General features: G+C 33.7%; 1 protein-coding gene across 1 annotated transcript in view; it reads left to right on the plus strand.

The window, feature by feature from the left end:
* Positions 1–19,431, plus strand: part of LRP1B (LDL receptor related protein 1B) — a 1,467,083-nt gene that overhangs the window by 807,724 nt on the left and 639,928 nt on the right. Inside the window, exons 23-25 of the mRNA XM_027078335.1 lie at positions 2,296–2,541; positions 15,835–16,032; positions 17,568–17,772. Of these exons, the coding sequence (XP_026934136.1) occupies positions 2,296–2,541; positions 15,835–16,032; positions 17,568–17,772 (649 nt within the window). The remainder of the gene's footprint in view (positions 1–2,295; positions 2,542–15,834; positions 16,033–17,567; positions 17,773–19,431) is intronic.

Consider the following 19,431-nt stretch of genomic DNA (forward strand, 5'->3'; position numbering starts at 1 on the left):
ATGGCTTTCAGATCCTGGGGTTGGGAGGAACAGTTCTGAGTGGTAGATGATTGACATCTCAAAGGTACAGAGAAAGGATTTATCTTGCAAGCTTTCTAAAGTAACTGCTCTGAGATGGGGCTCAGGGCCCTATCTTCCTATCATCAGGTTTGGGGCAAAACAATAGTAAATTTCTGCAGCATCATGGAGTCATAGAGCTTTCTCAGGAAGACACTTTAAGGAGGGCTGAGGTTATTTTAGGGATGCTGCCATGAGCTGTTAAAAACTGTGCTAGTGTTTGTCTGAGTTTCTTATTGGCTTAGGAGGAGGGGGTTGGGGAGAGGATTAGACAATGAAATTGTTTGTGCTGAGAGTCTGCAGTTTTATCAGCCAAGACTGAGGGTTCAGAGGTGCTTGACTAAAGCTTGGTCAATGAGAGAGTCTTTGTTGGGTAGCAAAAAATTTAAAAAGAAGCTGCAGGATTTAATGATAGGTTTAGGGTTAAGGGAAAATTGACAAGGGGCTAGCCGTACAAATATTGCCATTAAATTTATATATTAAGTTGTAGAGTTTCAACGTGAATTTTGTTTATCCTTAAATCTAGGATTTAATTCCACAGGTAGTGTCAGAAAGAGACATTTGAATGCTGAGAGAACAGTCGTACTTGAAATAAGCTAAAAGCATTGTACCAATTTTTTTCACCCGCTGTGTATGATGACATTTCTTTACAGTAATTCTCTTGAAAAAGAATGTCAATGGAACAAAATGGGGCAAAGACTTTGAAACGACTGCTGTTTTGAAATGATTATGATTACAGGTGAACAAACATATTTGAAGGAACCAAGAAATGAATCTATGTTTTTTTTCTTCTAAAATAATGCCAAACTTGAATTCTTAGAGAAAACAGTTAATGTAATCATTTTTCTTTTCTTATTACTGTAACTTCTTTTATGGTGACAAATGTGAAGAAGAGTTGACCCATACAGAAGTTTAAAATGTGTAGAGAATATTTTTGAAAGTCTTACATTCCAGTCCAATTTTTTGAGCTGGATGAATTTCCATAGAGAACAGGAAATATTAGAGGTATATAAGTAATTATTATTGCAATTCGCCAATCATTGAACAACATTCCTTTTCAGTATGTCTCAAAACACACCTAACTGAACAATCTTTGAAAACTACTCAAACATATTTTTAAAGTAGAGAAAGACAACGCTTCTTTTGGCCTTGTTACTATGCACCTAATAGTATATAATAATAGGTAATATCATGGTTGCGAAAACAATTATTTGCTATTTTTGTCAAGGGCATAAATATGACATCTTGAAATTTCCCAGTTGGACAAATACTAGCTCAATTTAGGGGCAGTTGTGTGCTTTTGGATGATTTTGTTAAATTTTGTTATTCAACAAATATTTTTAACTGCTTACTCTATGCTAGGCACTATGCTAGCTGTGGGATATACATGATAAACAGAATGAATATTTTGCATACCCTCATGGATCCTACAATCTTGTGATGAAATAGAATGATAAATAAATATATCTAATGTGTGATTATAAACTATAAGTGCCCTGAAAGAGAAGTTCTCTTTCTTTATACAAGTCTACTTGCTGATTATTTCAGCCAAAATGCCAGATCAAGTATTTTTGTGTATTATTTATTATGTTTCCATAGCCTCATTGAATTAATAATAATAACCAATATATGAAGTACAATGTATAATTTACCTAATTTAAAAATAAATATCTAAGAAAATAAAAGTAAATAAATAAATATCTGTAGCCAGTAAAGGACAAACTAATCCATTCTGGATTATTATTATAAATCACACTATAAGTGTAGAAAAAGATATATAGATATAATACATACATGTGTATGTGTATGCCTGTTTATTTATAAACACTGAGATAAGTCAGATTTTCAGATCACCAGTGTATGTGAGTCCCTTTTGGAAGCCCTCAAAAACTGATTTTGCATAACTGCTAAAAGGCTCAGCATAATCTTTCCAGTAATAATGGAAACATTGAACTCACTTTACTTCTATGGAGTAAAACAAAGTGTACTCCAAAGATTTATAGAAATGAAAATCTTCCATTCCCAATTTCTGTCATATAGAACTCTATTTGGTCATCAGATGAATTCTTTCATCATTTCTACCCCAACTTCTGGGACAAAAATCTAAAGAGTGCTTTCTCCATTCATTTATAATATCCTTTCTCTAATTCCAGCCTTAGAGAATTGAGTTCAGTGATTAGTATTTAATTGAGCAAAACAATTGATGATGCCCTATAATCTGTTCCTCTCCTTTTATAGATGAATGTTCACTGAACAATGGAGGCTGTAGCAACCACTGTTCTGTTGTTCCTGGAAGAGGAATTGTCTGTTCTTGCCCTGAAGGACTTCAACTCAGCAGAGACAATAAAACATGTGAAATTGTAGATTATTGCAGCAACCATCTGAAGTGCAGTCAAGTGTGTGAGCAACACAAGCACACAGTCAAGTGCTCATGTTATGAAGGGTGGAAGCTGGATGTGGATGGTGAAAGTTGCACAAGTGTCAGTAAGTAGATGTGTGTTTTGCTATATTTAAGAATAGCAAGTGATATGTGTGTTGTGTATCTTGCTATATTTAAGAATAGATATTGAGAAAAAATGCAAAAACACCTCAGAAAATCAATAATGGGTACAACTAATTTTAGAAAAGGCATTTAAGTATAATGTGTCATATTAGACCTACTTCAAAATCTTCTGGACAGAAAATATTACAATAATCCTTTACCATTACAGTCCATCTGATTATCTTTTCCTTAAGTAACTGTTTTTGTCATCTTCCTCCCTAGGTGCTTATTTTTGTATGCTCCAAAGCATTTACTTTTATTTCTCTTTGAATGTTTAGAACCCTCCAAAGACTGGCCCTGTCCCACACTTCCAACTGTATTTCTACTACTCTTGAAAACAACTCCTTGCTCTGGCTGTGTTCATCTTCTGATTGCCCATTTAAGACATTCTGCTGATTCTCTAGATCATATTCCACAGTAGGAAAAGCAAACAAAGGCTATGGAATCTGAAATTTGAACTCTAATCCTATAAATGGCATTCATTATGTATGTGGCTGCAGGCAGGTTACCTAAAACTCCTTGAGCCTTAGTTTTCTCATCTTTCAAATATCACTTCCCATTACAACAACATGCTGTAAGAATAACATGAAGCACTTTTTGCTGTGCCCTATACCCATTAGGTGCTTAATGAATGGTGGCTTCCCACTGTCTTCTCCAGATTCTTATTTTGAGTCACAGGACACTTACAGGTCCATGGATAGAATTGAAGGGGTCCATGAAGTTTGTTAGGGAAAATTTTACACCTTTATTTCCTTTAATCTCTCACTGAAGGTTAACATTTCTTTCAGCTGTGAATGTATACCACAGACCAGTTCTTAGCAGCAACTATGACTGTGTTTCCAATAGAAGTGATAGGCATATTCATATCATGTTAAAGTTGTTGCTAATATCGCAAAATATCACTTATGTTCAGGCTTTGAAAACCACTGCTACTTCAATAATGGGAGTCATTAGACGCACTGCTCAATCTTGTTATTGAATGCATTAATTTTAAAAAGTACATATATTGCTCCATCAAAAATTGTGTTTTTTTGAATTTTGATAATTGTATTTGAATATATTTGATACTTTTTTTTTTTTTTTACTTTTTTCTTACTGTTTTTGTAGTCTTTAAAAATTTCTGATTAGGAGTACCCAGGCTTCATCAGGCTCCTAAGAACCCATACATCATAAACTTTTTTCATTTTGTTTCTTCTACTTATATTGTACTTTCCCTCTTTGTCTCTAAAAATCCTGGATATTTTTTAAAATCTACTAGGTCAAATCTTTCTTCTTTAATAGAGTCTTCTTCCAAATATTCTTACTCTCCACTTATTTCTCCTTTCTGTATCTAGAATTTGTCGAAGAAAATATGTGGTCACATTTTTAATTTGCTTTTTTAATTTCTATCTTCTTCCTTTGCTCTTTACTTCTCCAATAAAGTAATAAGCATCTTGAAGTCAGAAATCAAGTTATAGATTTTTCTCTTGTGTTTTACTTAGTATCCAATAAAATAATATGCAATTAAAAACATGATTTTTTTCAGGGAATGTTAAATTATTTTCTTATTTTATTTCAAATGTTGTCTTGTAGTTGTTTTTTCCTAGCTGTGAAAATTTGAGTCCTAGAGGCATAAGTTTCACAAACATTTATCTAACTCTTTCTCCTTCAAAATTCTTGCACAATGTAATTGGCATGAGAAGCTGAAAAAAAATAGCAGTTTGTTGTAATAAAAATAGCCATTTCATATACATGTTTGGAGTAGGAAAATGATAGATCAAACTTTGACCTCAGATATATTTATAATCATGTTTTACATGAGAATTGGCTCTAGGTCTGGTTTTTGGATACAGATGACAAAATGATTGACTTATTATAGTGGCTTTGTACTCTGTGAAATCAATCACAACTCAAGCTGAATATTAGAACAATTCAACATTTGAATATAATTTACCAGGTGCAAAGATAATTCTTCTAATGGAATTGACCCCTTCTACCCTCAGCTTAGAAAGAAACTCTAATAGTACCATATCATTTCTCACTGTTAAGATTGCTGTATTTCACACCTGGCTTTGTTTATAATTTGACAGAGAAGCAAAAGTATATTTTACCTTTTAAAGTTAGTACAGAGCTTTTCCTACATGGAAACTTTAACCTGCTGGTAATTTATCCCTTCCTCAACATACAGTGTATTAAATACCATTTTTAGCATTTATATTGTTACAGATGATAGAGGTTTTGTTAGGTATTAAAACTTATTTTTGATTTAAACCAATTTTCATACACAAAACAAATTTATTCTGTGTTTTATTCATATCATTTCTTTTTGAAAAACCTACAGCAGATTCATAGTTCAATAAAAATGAATTGATTATTGGACTTTAAAAGTAAAATTTCTTTTTTCTTGTTCTTCTTTTGTTCTTTTTCCCCATCATTCTTAAGCTGAGTGCTTCCTTTTAAAATGTGTTCTCTTTATTGAATGCAATATCTGTGCTTATTCTCCTTGACATTTTAAAAATAAAAAATAATAGTACTCTTTATGCCACAAATTAGAAGCATGACTCGCCCATTTTTTTCCTCCTGAATTTTCCTCTGTAGTTGTCTCATATTCTCTTATTTCTTTCTAATCATCCCTTCCTAAATTCTTTACACTCTGCCATTGGCTGAATTGCTGAGATTACTCTATTTTCTCTAAGTTCACTTTTAACATCTTATTAGTTAACTATAATTATTTTCAAAATACTATTTTTATAATCTTTTTTTTTATTTAATAAAAGTAAATCTCACTTCTCTTGGGTACCTGGATACTTTATTTTATCAGTGCCTTACATGTTCCCTCTTTAATACATAATTTATTAATCACCTTTCTCTGAAGTATTTTCTTTTTACTTATGAAAACCCAGACTATTGCTACTGACTGCATTTCTTTTCTATCTCTGGTTTCTTTGCTGTTTGGTAGTAGCCTACTTACAAATTTGCAGCATATTTCTAGTAACATTGGAAAGAACATTGTAGCATCTCCCTTTTCTTTTAGCCTGAATTAGGTTAGATTTACCCACCAATGTATTTCTTTGTTCTTAATCGCTCGTTTTTTAAAAGATTTTTTTATAAATGTATTTATTTTAAAACATATCTTTTTAAAGAAAGAGATCATGGATGTAAATACAAAACTGCATAAACATAATGATCACCTAGCAGTACACTGTGTCCATCACCCAAATTTTTTTTATTTTTTGGAGCCCCATTTACTTTATATTTTTGTATTGAGTTATAGTTGATTTGGAGCTCCATTTACTCCATTTTTTATTTATTTAAACAAATTTTTTTATTGCACCCAAACTTTAATTCTAAAAAAAAAAGCATCTGTGCCACAGCACAGTCCAGGCAGTTGTAATGATCATGGCAGTCTTCTTTCCAGCCTATTTTTTATCATCCTCTTGTTTCTACAGTTTGTGAGAAGTAAAATATCAAAAAGTTGAAGGAATATAATATTTTTATTGAAAAGGGAGAGGGTAATCCAGATCTGGAAGATGAGAATTGATGAAAAGAGCTCAGACATATAGTAAAGAATAAAGTGATGTTAAGCAGATGGGCTACCTTGGGGAATAATGGAAGATAAAGGTGAAGAGATCAGGGCAGTGAAGCTGTGGTGGTTTACAATCTGGCCATCCATTCCTTTATTTATCTTAATAAAGTGAGAGTTTTACATATCAGTCTCCATTCATGATTTTAAAAGTAACTATTCATTATTTATGAAAAGAACCTCATATCCTCAGCCTGACATTGAGAGCTTTCTTCATTTTTGTTCATTTAATCTCTCCAATCTGATGTTTCATTGTCTTCCACTGTGGGTTTCCACTCCACGCACATTATTTATGGTTTTGTCATGAGTAATGATAATAAATGCATCATGGCCAAGAATGTAAAGTACTTTCACATATATGACTTCATTTTACCACCTCCTTCATGTACGCTGCTCATTGCCATCTATGACTTTTCAGTATGACAGTATTTTCTACATTCTCCCTGGAAATCTGAATCCTATACTCTATTCAAAACTCCCACCTCTATGAATCATTTCTTTTTTTCCTTTCTGGTTTTTCTTTCTATTTTTATTTATTTTTTATTGAAGTGTAGTTGATTTACAATGTTGTGTTAGTTTCAGGTGCACAACCAAGTGATTCGGTTTTGTATATGTATATATATGCCTTTCAGATTTGTTTCCCTTATAGGTTATTACAGAATATTAAGTATAGTTCACTGTGGTTATCTGTTTTATACAATAGTAGGTCCTTGTTGGTTATCTATTTTCTATATGGTAGTGTGTATATGTTAATCCCAAACGCCATATAAATAATTTCTTAAATTTAATTATAATATTACTGATAGCTACCATTTATCAAGCATCTAAAATGTCATAGGTAATTTATTTATAACTCACAAGAAGCCAATTAGATATTATTAATTCTCTGATTTTGTACCTATGGAAACTGAGACACAGAAGGTTACTTCATCTGCCCAGAGCCTTGTGGTAAAGAGATGTTAGAGAAGAGCTTTTGCGCTTCATTCCTCCTGACTCCAAAGCAAGAGCTTTTGCAAGCCATTCCAAAGATCCAGGCCATCTCTATGTACTGTGTGCTCTCAGATTCCCACGATGCCTTTGAACAGTCTCTTTTATAAGCTTATTTCTGTCCCTTACACCTGTGCTTTTTTCAGAGTGGAGGTTGAATCAAATTATTTGATAGTTCTTTTGAAATATATGAAAATTGTGAAATATATGAAATTTTGGTAACATTTCTCCAGAAAACGTCTTATTTTTACCTATTTTCATATATTATTAAAGTATATATCTCACTCTATCTTTTTATTTTATATATTCTTAATTATTTCCTACTTTCATTCCTTCTATTGTTAATTTGTACATATATTGTATATGTATATGTGTATCTACCTGTATATGTATTGGTCCTGCCATAGGTTTATCTATACTTTATTAATCTTTCAAACAAATGACTTTGGGTTTTTTTGATAATCTATTTTTCTCAATCTTATCAGTTGCTGTAGTTATTTTTTCTAATTTCTTTGTGTTAATTCTTTTTATATTTTCTGAATTATTGAGTTTAAGTAAGATGTTAATTTTTAATGGATGAATTCTCAACATTATTTAACTAGCACAAATACGCAGAGAAGGAAAACATTAAATTGTCAGAATGTTACATTGTTTTTCCTTATATAGATGGAAAAGTTTTCAGAGCTGAGGATAGTTATACAGATTATCTGAATGAGGTAAAAAAAATATATGATTTTTAGTTAACAGTGAACTAAAAATAGTATATGTACAGTTTTTTACTCTTTATAAATTTCCACACTTATTACCATATTTCTTTTTTCTTATAACAGATACATTGAGGTATACACTTCAGTGGTTTATAGTATATTTAGAGAGCGATACAACCACTACCGCTATCTAATATTATTATATTTTAATCACCCTCTCAACAAACCCCACAGGCATTAAAAGTCACTTCCCATCAACCCCTACCCCAGGCCTGACAACCACTAATTTATTTTCTGTCTCTATAGATTTACCTATTCTGGACATTTTATAAAAATGGAATCGTAGAGTATGTGGTCTTTTCTGACTGACTTCTTTCACTTGTCATAATGTTTTCAATGTTCAACCATGTTTTAGCATACATCAGTACTTTATTTCCTTTTATTGTAGAATAAAAATCTCTTGTATTGATATACCACATTTTGTTTATCCCTTTATCAGTTGATGGACATTTGGATTGTTTCCAATTTTTGCTTATTTTGAGTAATTCTGCTGTGAATATTTATGTACAAGCTTTTGTGTGGACATGCATTTCATTGCTCTTGGGTGAAAACTAAGAATGGAATTGCTGGGTCATATGGTGACTCAATATTTAACGTTTTCAGAAACTGCCAAACTGTTTTCCAGAGTGGCTACTTCATTTTAAAACCCCATCAGCAATGCACGAGGGCTTCAGTTTCTACACAATCAATTTCCATCAGTTTTTACTGTCCATCTTTTTTTTATTATAGTCATCCTAGTGGGTGCAAAGTGGCATCTCATTGTGCTTGACTTTTTTCCCTTATGACTAACAACGTTGAGCATCTTTTCTTGTGCTTATTGGTCATTTGTGTATCTTCCTGGACAACATGCCTGTTCAAGACCTTTGCCCAGTTTTAAACTGGGTTATTTATCTTTTTAGTTTTGAGTCATAATTGTGCTTTACATATTCTAGATACAAGTCCCTAATCAGATATGTGCTTTGGAAATAATTTGTCCCATTTTGTAGGTTTTTTCACCTTTTCACTTTCTTGATGTTGTCCTTTGAAGCTCAAAAGTTCTTTTTTTTTTTTTTTTTGGATGAAGTTCACTTGTTATTTTTCTTTTGTTGCTTGTGTTTTACTGTCATAGCTGAGAAACCATTGCCTAATCTAAGGTCATTAAGATATACTCCTATGTATTCTTCTAATAGTTGTACAGTTTTAGCTCTTACATTTAGGTCTACACTACATTTTGAGTTAATTTTTATATATGATGTGAAGTTTGATCTTCTTTCTTTTGCATGTGGAAATCCAGCACAATTTCTTTCTTTCTTTTTTTTTTTTGGCGGTACACGGGCCTCTCACTGTTGTGGCCTCTCCCATTGCGGAGCACAGGCTCCGGACCCACAGGCTCAGCGGCCATGGCTCACGGGCCTAGCCGCTCTGCAGCATGTGGGATCTTCCCAGACTGGGACACGAACCCGTGTCCCCTGCATCGGCAGGTGGACTCTCAACCACTGCGCCACCAGGGAAGCCCCAGCACAATTTCTTGAAAACACTCTTCTTTCCCCATTGAACAATTCCCTGGAGATTGGGCTTTTGGGGGAGCTCCAAAACCCATCTATCCCCTCTGGTGGTTTCTGGGCTGTCTGTGTCCAAGGCTGCCACAAAGCTGGGGAAAGGGAGACATGATTGGTGCATGTTTGTTTTTTTATATTAATTTATTTTTTAATATTTATTTTATATTGGAGCATAGTTGATTAACAGTATTGTGTTAGTTTCAGGTGTATAACAAAGTAATTCAGTTATACATGCACATGTTTCTATTCTTTGTCAAGTTCTTTTCCCATTTAGGTTATTTTACAGAATATTGAGCAGAGTTCCCTGTGCTATACAGTAGCTCCTTGTTGGTTATGTATTTTAAATATAGCAATGTGTATAGGTCAATCCCAACCTCCCAGTCAATCCCTCCCCCCCCAGCCCTTACCCTCTGGTAATTATAAGTTCATTCTCTAAGTCTGTGTGTCTGTTTCTGTTTTGTAAATAAGTTCATTTGTATCATTTTTTTTTAGATTCTGCATGTAAATATATCATATGATATTTGTCTTTCTCTGTCTGACTTATTTCACTTAGTATGATAATCTCCAGGTCCATCCATGTTGCTGCAAATAGCAGTATTTCATTTTTTTTTTTTAAATGAATTTATTTTATTTATTTATTTTTGGCTGCGTTGGGTCTTCGTTGCTGCGTGCGGGCTTTCTCTGGTTGCAGTGAGTGGGGTCTACTCTTTGTTGCAATGCGTGGGCTTCTCAGTGCGGTGGCTTCTCTTGTTGCGGAGCACGGGTTCTAGGCGCGTGGGCTTCAGTAGTTGTGGCGCACAGGCTCAGTAGTTGTTGTTCATGGGCTCTAGAGCACAGGCTCAGTAGTTGTGGTGCGTGGACTTAGTTGCTCCGCTGCATGTGGGATCTTCTCAGACCAGGGCTCGAACCTGTGTACCCTGCATTGCCAGGCGGATTCTTAACCACTGTGCCACCAGGGAAGCCCTATCTCATTCTTTTTAATGGCTGAGTAACTGGGATTGATGCATGTTAAAATGCTACAAAGTTTGCTGTTCTCAATGATATTCAGCATTTTTTCTTAATAAACACTCACTGGATTGTTACTAGAATTTGGTTAATTTCTAGAGTTTAGAAGAAAGATAATTTTGACCATTTTGCTAGTATTCTCATTGTTTTTATAGAGGAGAAAATTTTTGGAAGTCCTTACTCCACCATTTAGAGATTATTCTCTATATCATTAATTTTTAATTGTCTCATGGTTTTTAATCTACACATTTGATGCCATAATATCTCTATTTCTGAATTCCCTATTTGAGGTCCTGTTAGTCAAGAAATTGTTTAGTAATTATTTTTAGTTTAAAGCATATGAGGAGCTTAGCAGTCTTTATTGTTGATTTTTAGTTTCATTTCTTTGTGCTCAGAGCATGTGTTCATTATTAGTTTGATTCTTTGCTATCTCTTGAGACTTACTTTGTGGACTAGAACATGATTATTTTGTTAAATGTTTCATGTGTACTTAGAATATGCCTTCTATTTTGTGGCACCAATTTCTATATATTTCCTGTGTGTTGAGTTTTGTGTTTATTTTGTGGTTCTCATTATATTTGTTATATTTTTTTCTATCAGTTTGAATGGGTTAAGGTTGAAACTCACACAGTATAATCATGGATTTATTAATTTCTCCATTTAATTATGTCAAGTTTTGCTTTATATATATATTTTAATCTATTATCGAGCATATACTATTTTTGTTTGTTTTTTGCGGTACGCGGGCCTCTCACTGTTGTGGCCTCTCCCATTGCGGAACACAGGCTCCAGATGCGCAGGCTCAGCGGCCATGGCTCACGGGCCCAGCTGCTCCGCGGCATGTGGGATCCTCCCGGAACGGGGCACGAACCCGTGTCCCCTGCATTGGCAGGCGGACTCTCAACCACTGCGCCATCAGGGAAGCCCTGGGCATATACTATTTTAAGAGTTATATTTTATCTGTCAAACTGTTCATATTATCATATAATAGTGAGCCTTTTTATTTCTATGAAAGCTGTTTGCTTTGAAGTTTCTTTTGGCTAATATTAATGTTAATTTATTAATAAGGCAATTAATATTTTATGACTATTCACAAATAAAATTTTAGAACAAACACATCACCAAAATTATTTATTTAAAAAATCAAGACAGCTAGACCTATGCAGTTTCCGTGATGGCCTTTTATTGTTAGCAGAGGCAAGAGTAGAATCCAGCTCTTCTATTATAAAATTTCTTTCTACTCAGTTGTAACAGAGAAGGCAATAATTTTTGGTTCAAGAGAATATACTTTCTCAAATAGAGCATGAAAGTAAGAGCAATAAACAATCTCTTAAATATGAATTCTCCTGAAGGGAAAGCATGTTTTACAGTATTTGTTATGCTGAATTACCATGCTCAGCATATATGTCATGCCCAAACAATTCTTGTTTTATTTATGAGTATTTCTTAGAAGGTGATATGAAATTTCTTCTATTACTAGTTTAAAATTTCATTCAGAAAACTAATTAATTTATATAGGAAATATATGCAAATGCTAAAAAAAAAAAATGAACCTATGCAGAATAAAGTAAAACTTAGTTTTCTTCCCACTCCTGAACTCATCACCAGTTCCCATGGCAGAAGTAACAGCATTCCTTCATTAATCTTTTAAGATGTATTCTGTGATTTACCATCACATAGGTCTAGAAAAATCTTTTATTTTTTAACTTAAATGGTAGCATATCATGCACACGGTTCACATCTTGCTGTTTTCAACTTACAAAATATTGGAAGTTATTCCACATCAGCACATGCATATTAATCACATTTATGTGGCCTTATAATATTACACTCTGTGACTATCATACATTATTTATGCAGCCATCTATTGAGGAATATTAATGTTGCTTAATCTTTTGCTACGAGAAATGATATTGCAAAGGATTTCCATCTTCATCTGCAAATTATCATATGTACAACTCTACCTTTACAAATGGACTTACTTGATCAAATAGTGTAATATATATATAAACTTTTGATGGAATATTGCACAGTGACGCTACTTAGGGGTTATACTTTTGTTATCACTATACCAGAGTGCCTTTTGTCTACATTTTAATCAAAACAGTGTCTTATCAAATATTTTCATAGTTTTAAAATCCATTTATCATTTTATGACAGAAATTGAATACTTTTTAAAATTTCAAAGTTGTTTATATTTTCCTTTCTTTGAATTTTCTTTTTAATACCCTTTGCCCCGTTATTCATGTATTTTTTCTTGTCAATTTGTAGGAGCTCATATGTATTAAATAATTTAATCCTTTATTATATTGCAGATATTTTACCCAGTTTTCCTTTTGTCTTTTGACATTTTTTACATTGTTTTTTCTCCTACAATTTCTTCAGTAACAATAAAATTCATTCTTTTCTTTAGGTCTTCTATGATTTGTATCAAACTCAGAAAGGCTTTCCTCATTCTAGCATACTAAAAATAAAATAACACATTTATGTATGTAAGAAAAGTAGATACTTTTGAAGAAGCAGTCATTTTGTGATTTAAAAACTGTGTTCTTTAACATTATTCAATATAAGCTTCTCTAGCAAGTAGCTGCTGCACCTACAATTTACTACTTAACTAAGGGCAAACAAACTATAAGCCAAAGGAAGGGAAGGCTCTTCAGAGCTGTAATGTCCCTAGTTTCAGCATATGTTAAGAAATAGCTGAGTATTTTTGGTGTGTCATCATCCAACCTTTTCTCTTACCCAGTATCTCTTTTGCTTATTCCTTTGAGCGATTTCTGGAACTTAATAGTCATAATAATTATTAAATATTTATTAAGATATTATTAAGTATTCACACTTTTAACTGTCAATTATCCTGATAACTTAGTATGTTATACACTTTATAAATTAAAATATTGAGGATCAGAGTGTCTGAGTAAATTTCTCAAATTTATACAGCTAGTTGATAGCAGAGCTCTGTCTTAACCCACAGTTTCTGACTCCAAGTCTGTTACTTGCTGACTACATCACAGTTACTGCTACATTTGTGTTTACTGTGATGGTTTTCAGCTTATAAAACAAATTTGCAGACGTCATCTAATTGGATTCTGATAGCAAGAGTTTAAGTTAGATTGAAAGGTGGTTATTGTTAACCTCATTTTACAGGTAAGGACATTTAATTCCTGAAAAGATAAAGAATGTTTCTAAGCTAATAGTTGTTTCACAGCCAAAGCAGGTAATCAAATAAGGATTGCTGATCCAAAATTAGTTATTATTTCTTTTAAACAACTGTGCATCTAACACAACCTTTTTTTTTTTTTTTTACTTTAAAAACGCTAAATTTTGGATTTTAAATTTTATGAGTATTTGTTCTATTGGGAGCTTTCTGGAACTGGTTATTTTGTACATGTTTGGTGTCTTGTATCAGTTAGCTATTATCACAGTAATGTTGTGCAATAAACACCATAATACTATGCAATAAATATCCATAATACCTAAATGATATTAGGTATTATATCAACAATATACATAATGTTTGCTCACAAATTCTCAGGATTTCTGGACAGTTCTTATGGTCATGGCCAGGCTTGCTTATACTATGTGATCAGCTGAAGGGCAAGTAAATGACTCTGCTGATTGTGGCAGCATCTCTCCCATGCTAGCTGTCAGATAGTCTCTTAGGATGGATTCAACTCTTCTCCACATTTAATCACTCAAAACACATTTATTTAATGTGCTGGGCAGAGCTCCCTAAAGTAGATTCACCTCCAGTGAAAAAAAAAATGGCAGGTGACTTCCCTCCACCAAGGCAGCCAGCACCTTCTAATCTAAGACCTGGTATGTACTATGTATTCCCTGGTGCTAGGTGTTAGGGACAGTATAATGAGCAAGACAGATGAGATCCCTGTTTAAGAGAGTTTATAATCCAGTGAGGAAGATCAATGGCAAACACAGAAATATTGATTTTAAAGTGTATCTCAAAAAAAAAAAAATAGGCTATGATGGTATAGAATAATGGAGGTGTGCTTTTATTAGATAACTGATCAGGAAAGACCTCTCTGAGGAAATAAGATTAATAAGAACAGTAAACCTGGTTGCAATTGACAAAATCCCAGTTCAAATGAAGTTGAATAGAGTTAAGTGCATTGGCTCATATACTGAAAGTATGAGAAGTGTATAGGGTATTTGAAGGAAGGAGCTAGTCTTAGGGGTAATTGGAACTACAGATTTGAATGTCCTTAGGACATCATGGTCTCTCCCCTGGTCATCACTGCTTCTGTTTCTGAGGCTTTTTTTTTCTCTTCTCCTACAATACCACGAGTAGACTTACACAAACTACAAGGACATGAACTGACAACACTAGGCTGAGAAATCTGTGACCATAGAAGAAAAGAGACTCTTTCCCCTCAGCTTGAAAACTTCTCTGGAATTTTACAAACCCGTCTTCCTGACTTAGATCTCACATCCACCTCTTGAGTCAACCGCTTTGGCCTGGGATAATTATAACAGCTCACATTCACAGACATGTATAGACTTGGGATAGGAAAATCAATTTCCCTAAAGAAAAGCACAAAAGAGTGGCACTAACATGGAAACAGGAGAAATCTTTGTGAACCTGGATCCCTCCCTCAAAATGTATATTCATCAAGTGAATTCATGTCTAACCCATATTAGTATGTCCAATGGTAATTGGTATAGGACTTAATACATTTCAAAATGATAACATAATTTTTTTTAACTTTGGGGTATTAAAAATTCTTTCTTTTAGGTACAAAAATATAAAACTTTAATCTCATATTTGTTTTCAAAGCTTTTTCTGTTTCTCCCTACTCAGGCCTGGTCCAGGATTAAAAACTAGTGGGGGAAGAGTTGTAGACATGATCTTCTTGGGTTGTAGAGAGAGCCACCATCTTCCCTCATGGAGAGTATTCACTAATTATCAGCCCAATAATTGTTTTTTGTTGAATCTCTCTCCTTTATGGATCTAGAGTCATGTGATGGGCTAAGAGTGGCAGCGTTAGTTTTATTCACCTCTTAGCAATTCCTATGGTGATGTTTCTGAAGTTTAGATTGTCAGCTGAAACTACTTTAAAACAGAAAGTCTTACATTTTGTCTTGGAAATGCAACAATTCTTGTATTTTAAAATCAGAATCAGGTGTATAAAAGTTCAAAGAATAAAGACACATTTATATGTTATTTTAATAAATACAAATAAACCTAAGTTTTTCAAGTTTCTTTTACATTTTGGATTAAAAGAAAGTGTTCCTTTAGTGAGAGAAAATTACATAATAAATTATACTTTTAAATAAATGGATTTTGACCTCAAGCACTTTATTCCACTTACTAAGCCTATAAATATTTTCATAAGCCTATTAAAATAAATTTATTTTCAGATCCTTTTGAAGCATTCATCATCTTTTCAATTCGCCATGAGATCAGAAGGATTGATCTTCATAAAAGAGACTATAGTTTACTTGTTCCTGGATTGAGAAACACAATAGCACTTGATTTTCACTTCAATCAAAGTTTACTTTATTGGACAGATGTTGTAGAAGACAGAATATACCGGGGCAAGCTTTCTGAGAGTGGAGGTACATCTATTACAATGTTGACTTAACGTTCAGATTGATTTCTAGCTGAAAATTCCAGAAAAGTATGCTGTAATCAGAAGGAATTTTGATTAATCTTTGGCCTTTGGTTCTTCATCTTCTCCCTCATATGTGTAAAACCAGGGATGTGAAGTGTATGTGTGAAGATAGGGGAGGGAAGTGGTGAAGGCCTGTACTGTTCACACCATTTTCAAGTTGTGAACTTTTTCATGCATATTCGGTGAAGAAATTTATTTACAAGAAAAAAAAAGCACTGTCTCCTACATACTAGTAGTCATATTTTTGTCAGTTAACATAGCTTGTGTTTTATTTGGTTTTCACCTTTCAGCATAATTCAAAGTAATAATGAATTATTACAAAGATGACAAATATGAGCTGAATATGTTTTTCCCGTGATTTGACATCTCTTTTCTCCAATCTAGGCCGTTCTTTAGCAGCAAGGCCTTGAGATAAATATACGTAATAATTCTCTTGAAAATTTTAGATCTGTGTAGCATTCCAAAGGCCAGGTATTTCTATCACCATCAAATTCCTCCTTAAATCACCTATACAATTTTGGAAAAATATAGTATTTGAACACACTATATAATTATGATCTGTGATATTGCAAGGTACTGTGTCATATTGCAAGGTACTGACTTCAAATGATGGATTTAGATCCATGACTTTAGATGGTTAACTGTTCAAAAAACCACACTATTAAAAAGTCTAACAAAAGCACTGGCAATGTCATAAATTACAAAGAGCTATCCTATTAGAAAAAGGATTGTTTTTTAAATATATATATATATATATATATATATATATATATTTAATTCCAAAATAAATTAAGGAATGGATAAATAAGAATAGTGCTGGGTATTACCAAATTGCTTATTTTTATTTAGACCACACTACTGCCTTCTTCTCTCATTTGCAAACATGTTATATCCTGCAAGTCTTATGGCTTGCAGGATATAACATGCAAGCCATAAAACTTGGCTTATGGTGTGGAGGTGGGTGATTTGGGGCTTTTGTTAAGGTTAAATGCAGCAAGAGTGATCTTATCAGGCATGCTTCAAAAAAAGAGTGGGTGCTGAGTAGCTATGATGCATGTTACCCCAGGTGGACTTTTTCTTTTTATTCTACCCCTGAAGATCAACGTTTGAATTAAATTGCAGCAATTTTAACCAGCACATCATTATTATTTCCAAAATCCCTTGTTCTGACTAAAAAGTCAGAAGCACGAAATAACTTTTTTGCAACCTAAACATTGTTATTAGCCTCAGAGTTGTTTTAAAATTCTGTTATACTGTCACTGAAAGGATTTAAGAGATTAAAAATCTCTGCTGGGAAAGATCAGTGATTCTAAATTTGGGGCCTTCTTAGTTTCCTCTGTGCCAGGTAACACTATTGCACTATATCTCTCAAGGTTAATATAATGTTAAGTACTTCATATTGCTAATAAGTAGGCCTTTTCCTTTGTGCTTAACATGTTCCTTGAATGGGTGCAAGTGTTGGCTTCTCTTTTTTTGTAGGTGTCAGTGCCATTGAAGTGGTTGTGGAGCATGGCCTGGCTACCCCAGAAGGACTAACAGTTGACTGGATAGCAGGCAACATATACTGGATAGACAGCAATCTGGACCAAATCGAAGTGGCCAAACTAGATGGTTCCTTAAGAACTACACTCATAGCAGGAGCTATGGAACACCCCAGGGCCATCGCTTTGGACCCAAGATATGGGTAAAGAAGTTTGCCTTTCACAGATTCACTTTGGCATAAAAAATAATCTTTCAAATTAATACTGAATTCTATTATCTCATAAATTATGAGTCATAGTGCTTATTTTGTGCATGTAAATATGTGTGTATATATACTTGTGCATAGTTTTCTATACATGTGTGTGTTTATATGTACATATACAATTATATACATAATTGTGTGTGTGTGTACATATATCTATCTATATATAGCTATAAATATAGATATATCTCAACCAGTTTTAGTTTGTTACCATGAATTTTGTTATAGGATTGCTTATATAGGTACTTTTAGAGGATAGAACTTTTTTTTCTAAATGTGGGCATTTGGCCCTTTTGGAAGCTGTTGTAACTCTATTTTAAGCAGTAATTTAATGAATTTCTTTTTGACCTGACAAAGAGATGCTGTAATTGTTTCTAAGGGTTGCAAACCACAGTGTTTGGTCCGAACAGTCACTGATGTTAACCACCTCACCCTATATCTGTATTGATATTTGTATATACTTGGAGTTAGTTTGAAAGAATATTAGAATAAGCTTGAAAGAGTCCAGTATTGAGATGCTAACTACTGGGATATTTGAAGGACAAGACACATGATTCTGGAAAACAAGGTCAAATGTATAATTCAGGTTATTGCCCCCACTGTTTCCCTGTGTTCCTTTGTGAAATAGCAGAAGAGAGACAGTGGATTTGGAGCTAGAATACAAGGGTTCCAGCACTGCTCAGTCATTTATCCTCTGGGAAATCTACTCAAGTGTATTGTCTTCCCTTAGATTTCAGTTTTCTCTTTTGTAAATCAGGGATAATAATTTCTTTATAATTAGGTTGTTTTGAGGAGCTGGGAAAATGTGGAAGATAATATATAACTCATCTACATGGGAATGCTTTGCTCTTGCTGTTAATTGTTTATTTCTTTGGTAATTATTTCATTAATCCAAAATCATTGGCAAGTCTAAAGGATGGTAGAAAGGAAATTGTTTTTTGGCTCTGTACCTTTAAGTAATACAAAGTCTAGGGAGGACCACGGCGAGGGGGGAGCCAGCCAGGAGGGACTTTAATGAGATGAAGAAGAGTGAAAAGGGAGCCTTGTGTTTAAGTCAGCTTCCTGGCCCACACTGTCTGCTTTGTGCCCTGGTTTATGCCCAAGACCCAGAAATCAATAGATTGGGAAGTCTGTTTCTTTTCCTTTTCCTCAATTCAGATACAGAAATTAAAAGGACAAGGCAGCTTGTCTAGACCAAGGCTCCAAACTGGCAACTCTCATTGCTGTGTTTGTTTTACCTTCCACAGAGTTTGACATTCATTTGAATTAGTTGGCAAGAGTTAAAATATTGAAAGATTTTGTATACAACTCCGGATTTCTGGCTTCTTTCAAAAAAGTAGGGAGATCTGGCCACAATCAACAGAGCAGCAATTGTATCTTTTTTTTTTTTTAACAGCTTTATTGGAGTATAATTGCTTTACAATGGTGTGTTAGTTTCTGCTTTATAACAAAGTGAATCAGCTATACATATACATACATACCCATATCCCCACCCTCTTACATCTCCCTCCCACCCTCCCTATCCCACCCCTCTAGGTGGTCACAAAGCACCGAGCTGATCTCCCTGTGCTATGTGGCTGCTTCCCACTAGCTATCTAT

The sequence above is a fragment of the Aethalodelphis obliquidens genome, unplaced genomic scaffold (assembly GCF_003676395.1).
Source record: "Aethalodelphis obliquidens isolate GAN/ISIS:26980383/991018 unplaced genomic scaffold, ASM367639v1 scaffold2, whole genome shotgun sequence".
NCBI classification, from domain to species: Eukaryota; Metazoa; Chordata; class Mammalia; order Artiodactyla; family Delphinidae; genus Aethalodelphis; species Aethalodelphis obliquidens.